General features: G+C 32.1%; 1 protein-coding gene across 1 annotated transcript; it reads right to left on the minus strand.

Moving 5' to 3' along the window:
- Positions 1 to 205: 205 nt before the first annotated feature.
- Positions 206 to 2,074, minus strand: LOC114177503 (spermidine hydroxycinnamoyl transferase-like). The gene has a single exon (XM_028062878.1). The coding sequence runs from the start codon at positions 1,794 to 1,796 to the stop codon at positions 411 to 413; it is 1,386 nt and encodes a 461-aa protein (XP_027918679.1). The 5' UTR covers positions 1,797 to 2,074; the 3' UTR covers positions 206 to 410.
- Between the last annotated feature and the right edge of the window lie 4,013 nt (positions 2,075 to 6,087).

Below are 6,087 nucleotides of genomic sequence, written 5' to 3' on the forward strand. Positions count from 1 at the left end.
TTTATATAATCATTATATTTTCTTTAAGTTGAATATTTTTTTTTCTAAAGCAAAAAATATAATTAATATAAAATTTGAGAATTTATAAAATTTATTAACAAAATAAATATTTTTTAAAATATGATTTAAAAGAGAAATCTAACTAGAGAAGTGAACTTGAGAGATTTTATTTTAAATATAACAACAAGGAACATGATAACGGTGATATAATAAGTCCAACAAATAATAAATTTCTTCACTAACTCAAAAATAACAAATCTCACTATTGATGTAAATACAAGACCATCACATATTTGAAAGAAATAATTTTTAGTACCATCAACCCTAATTAAAATGTTTTTTCTAAAAATATTTTCTCTTGATTACTTGATACATACCAGAAAATAGATTCATTATTTCCGTTTGCTTTGTTATAAATTGGATTTATAACCTTGAATGTCCTGGTAAAAATGCTTTTTAAAAGCGTCAATATGCAGCACTTGCAGACCCATACAAACCAGCACAGATCCATCCTCATCAGGATCAGGAAGAAGAACGAAATCGCCATCGAAGTCATGTGTAGCTCGGCTCATACGAACCTCCTTCCCCCACCCAAAATCAATGCCATAGATAGGCAACCTCAACCAACTCACCACAGACAAATTGGGATTCCCATAGAAAGGCTCCCTCTCTCTTCCTTCTTCATGAAAATCTCGATGAAACCTTCTCAAATTCTTCTGATTCTTCAAGAACTCAATCTCCGACCTCACGTACTCATCGCTAACCCTCTCAATCGCCTCCCTTATTCTACTCGCCGTATACCCTAAAGGCTCTGACACCAAATCACCCGCAAGACAACATGTAACACTATCCAAAATGGCATTTCCGAAGTACGCTTTTGGCAAAGGAGGTTTCATGCGACCCCTCAAGTCAACGGTAACATTAAGCTCAGTTGGTTGGTTTTCTTTGTGCTTCCTTGCCTTGCTTGCACATCTCCATATGTGACCAGTCACACTCTCATAACGGGAATAACCACCATCATTTCTAGGCTTAGGCGAACTCTCATTTGCTCTCTTTTGCAATGTTTCAATTTGAGTTTTGCTTATTTTAAGGAAAACCATTGTGGTTTTCTTCTCCTTTTCCTCCCTGTTATCAGTTCGGCCCAGCAACAAGGGAGGATCATTGAGTTTCTCAAGAACGTGACATTTTGTTAGTGGCATCAAAGGAGGCTCTCCAGCACGTAAAACTTTCCGGTCAAGGAATGGAACCGTATGCAGAGACTCGCCCCGTGCAAACCTTGCCCACTCACGTATGAAGTGGAATGCACTTGATCCATCCACAACTGCGTGCGAAAATGTTATGCCAACAGAAATGCCACCGCACTTGAACTTGGTCAGCTGAACCACAAGCAACGGCAACTCGTGAATTGGGAGGGAGTAGTAGTCCACAGTGGGGGCAAGGTAGTGGTATTCCGAAGAAGATGAAAAATGAGAGAGATGTTGTACAGTTGATGAGGACTCTGCTTCAATGAATGGAACGCCGGTGGCATTGCAATCAAGTTCTAAACGTCCATTGTTTGTCCAATGCAAACGACCGACAAGTGGATAAAACGGCACCAGGACTCTGCTCAATGAGTCCTTCAAGGTGGAAGCAATGGTGTTGTATTGAGAGAGGCAGTTTTGTGGAAGACTGTAGAAGTAGACTAAGGCCTGGTGACCTACAGTGCCTGTTTGATTCAATTCAGATAAAGCTAAGCGTCCGCACCATGTTGCCTCCATTGGCCTCACAGTGCAGCTTGCTTTCACGGTTACCGACATTTTTGGCTTCTCTCGGACAAGATAACAAGATAGAAGGTTTTTGAGAGTGAATCAACGATTGAATAGGTTGATTTGATGTGGTTTACAGTCATAGGTTAAAATGAATTTCTGACAGTGCATGTTGATATATTAGTGCATCCACATAGCCCTAAGTATTTTTTCTCTCTATATCTCAAACCGGCACACCAAGAATGGAGAAGAGAGGATGGGGCTTGGCTGGGATTTAATGCACGATGCTCACATACACCATGCCCATTTATAGACATTTGATTACACATTGAAACAATGTTGAGAAGGTAATGTAAAATTTTATAATTTATAATTAGGCTTAAATACCTTTTTGGTCCTCATTTTCGTAGTGTTTGTTGCGGATGGTCCTCATTTTGACAGAATGTTTAAAATGGTCCTCATTTTTGCAATTCGTGTTTTATTTGGTCCTTTTCTGTAACGTCGTTTAAATCATTAACGGAACATTGTACATGTGGCACGGTTTGTATTAGGGTGTGTTACGTGTATTGTAAAAGTGTGGTAATTAGATATTTGGGGATAAATAAGTGAGGTAGGGTTTTGGTAAGAAATTTTGGGCAGTTGGTGAGTTTTGGCAATCTTGTTCCTCCATTCCCAATTGGTGTTGCTGCAATCTTCTTCTTCCTGCAATCCCATTATATAGGTATGTTACGGTCCCAATCTTCGTGCACTGTTGGTGGTTCAACGAGAAATGGATTAACTCCAAGTTGTAGCTGCGGAGAGATGACAACTTTGAGGATGACAAGAACTCCAAAGAATATTGGTAGAAAATTTTGGGTACAATCTATTTTGTACTATTGTTAAATGAAGAAATGAATTAGTTTGATTATGTTGATATTAGTCCCAACATGTTCAAAATGACATCTTAATCTGAGCATTGATGTAAGTGATATTGATCTAAGTTTGGGAAAAATTAAATTGATCTAAGTCTGGAAGAAGTTAAATTCATAACGTTAATTCATCCTGATCAAAATGCACTACATCAATGTTTGGCAAAAGTGAGATTGAACGAAGTTTAAAGAAAGTCAAAATGCAGTACATCAATAATGAATTGTACATAAGAAATTCCAAAAAATAACTAAGACGTTTGTAGCTGTTATCATGACCTCCTCCTAATCTGTAATTTCATCCTAAACTACTGAGATGATTTTTCTGGTGTTGGTAGTGGTGTTGCTTGACTCTCCACTTCATTCTTTGGTGGTTGAGTTGTTTGAGTTTTAGTCGTTGGTGCATTCTCAGCAGTTTCAGCAGTTGGTGCATTCTCAGCAGTTTGGGCATCTGGAATCGAAAGACAAATAAACCCCAAAATAGAAGTACGAAAACCCTAACCCACGAGCAAACACAACTCAGAAAACCCTAAACCCACTTACCTCGTTGATGATGATTAATTGGAAAATTGAGATGAAGAGTGCAACTGCAATCCAATGATGAAATGGCAAGTATTAGCTGCTTCCTCTGCAAATCCGAGCTCAAGAAAGACGAAGATGAAGAAATTTCTCTAATTGCAAAAATTTCCCTAAATTGAAAAATTAACGTTAATTAGCCACCTGTACAGTACACGTAACACACCCTAATACAAACTGTGCCACCTGTACAATGCTCCGTTAATGATTTAACGGCGTTACAGAAAAGGATCAAATCAAACATGAATTGCGAAAATGAGGACCATTTTAAACATTCGATAAAAATGAGGACCATTTTAAACATTCTGTCAAAATGAGGACTATCCGCAACAAACACTATGAAAATGAGGACCAAAAAGGTATTTAAGCCTTTATAATTACTATAGTTTCTTGAGTGACAAAATAATGTAACTTGAAGATAATAATTTAAAATTTTTAAAAGACTTAAAACATACTTAAGCTAAAAATTAATACAATTTTGAAATAAATAAAATTATTGACTAATATAAAGTTATAAAATTATGAATTTAAAAAATTAAAAATCATAAAATAATCAAATTGTAAAATTATAAAATTATATCCAAACAATTTCAATTAGTTATCACGATACAAATCTTTGAAGCTTCCTATTTTTTTTATTTAATTGTTATTTTTAAAGTTTAAAATAATATTAATCAAGAGATGAGAGATAACATGACATCACACCATTTGACAATCAGAGTTTAACAGCAACACAATAAAAGATTTTACTATAAATAATCATTTAAGTTTTAAAATTATTATCAAATAAAGCTAATAACAGATAGAAGAATAGAAGGAAGAATATAGAATGAGATAATAGAGAACAACTTTTATGGTTGTTTTATTATTAATAGAAAGAGTTCTATTTATAAATAGAACATTGTAATCCATAAAGGATGCAAATCAAATGATAATACAAATATTTAGATAAAGAGTAATGAACCATATCAATATCAATCATCATACAATTAACTGTATCAAATCAATGGATGACCATTACTTCATAACAAAAATATAATTATTAATAGAGTATTTTAGAAGAATGTATGAAAAGATGTGGGAGTTTGTACATAATTTTGTGATGCATTATATTAGGAAGTTGTTATTCGTCTTAATCTTAGCTTTTAATGTTATGTTTTTCTATTGGTTTAATTACTCGTATGGTACCTACTTTGGTAGAGGTGTGTCAAGGTACCCCGCTTTTAAAAAAGAATGCAACTTTTAAAAAAGTGCTTCAATTAGGTCCATTTGAGGCGGAGTTAACTAATGCTGTTAACGACGTGTCACGTGTCAGTATGTGATTTTTTTGATTTTTTTTAATTTTTTTTAATTTGTTGAAAAAAAATAAAAAAAATGCCACGTGTCAGGTCCTTGTGTGTGACACGTGGCATTATCAGTGTCACGTGACATTGTAATGTCATGTGTCAGTGTCATTAACAGATGTCATTGTGTTGATTTCGATTTAGTCTCCATATATGTCCTTTTGATTCAATTTAGTACTTACTGTGTATCTGATTCAATTTTATCCCAATTTTTTTTAATAATTAAAATATTTATGTAATCCATTTTTTATAAGATTAAAACTAATTAAGTATAAATATTTTTACAAAATTAAGTACTAGTATTTATATTGTTTCTCTGAATTTCAGACCAAATTTATTACTTGTATAAATGTTATACTAATATTTTTTATTAAAAATGACCTTTTAACATATTACTTTATTAATTACCTTTTTATTAAGTACTCATGTTTTGTTAATTATTAATTTTTTTTCTAAAATAGAACAATATTGTCTCTTACTAATTTTAAACCAAAATTTTTATTTGTATGAATGTTATACTAATTTTTTTATTAAAAATGACTTAATAAAAGGTTAAATCATTTCAGAGGTCCCCATTTTTGTAGCAAAATCTCACGTAGGTCCCCCCATTTTTATTTGATTCAATTGAGTCCCTATTTTTGAAAATTTCGTTGCAATCAGTTCCTTTCCGTTAGTTGTCCAGTAACGGTGCTAATTATGGGTCATGTGTCAGCACGTGGTTTTTTTAACTTTTTTTAATTTTTTTAATTTTTAAAAAATAAAAATAAAATCGCCACGTATCAATCTGACATTGTGCCACATGGCATAGAAAGTGTGATGTGGCAGTGACAGTGCCACATGTCACTATTGGATGTGAAAAGTCTCGATGTAGTCCCTATATTTGTTATTTTGTCTCAATTTGGTCCCAATTTTGTTAAAACTGAATCAATTTCATCCTGTATCAAATTTAAATTTTATATAAATTTTACAATGGTATTTTTATTATAGTTGATATTTTTAACAAAATTAAATTTATTTAAATGTATATTTTGCACTGATATTAATTTAAATTTTAATTTAAATATTTATATATCCATAATTTATAGATAAATGTTAGAGTTGTTTTAAAAATAAAAACTTTATAAATTCAAATATAAAATTTTTTAAAAAATATATAACAATTCTAACATTTGTCAGTATTAGAAGTATAAAAATTATTGATATATAAATATTTGAAACAATATTTAAATAAAGTTCAATGCAAAATATACATTTAAATAAACTTAATTTTGTTACAAATATCAATTATAATAAAAATACCATTGTAAATTTATATAAAAATTAAATTTGATATTGGGATGAAATTGATTTAGTTTTAAAAAAATAGGGACCAAATTGAGACAAAATAACAGGGACTACATTGAGACTTTTGACATCCAATAGTGACACGTGACACTGTCACTGCCACATCACACTGTCTCTACCACATGGCACAATGTTAGATTGACACGTGACAATTTTTTTTAAATTAAAAAAAAT

Source organism: Vigna unguiculata, chromosome 3, assembly GCF_004118075.2.
Source record: "Vigna unguiculata cultivar IT97K-499-35 chromosome 3, ASM411807v1, whole genome shotgun sequence".
Taxonomy (NCBI): Eukaryota; Viridiplantae; Streptophyta; class Magnoliopsida; order Fabales; family Fabaceae; genus Vigna; species Vigna unguiculata.

What these genes read in the sequence shown, in the direction of transcription:
- LOC114177503 (XM_028062878.1), bottom strand. Translation starts at nt 1,796, where the DNA reads ATGTCGGTAACCGTGAAAGCAAGCTGCACTGTGAGGCCAATGGAGGCA.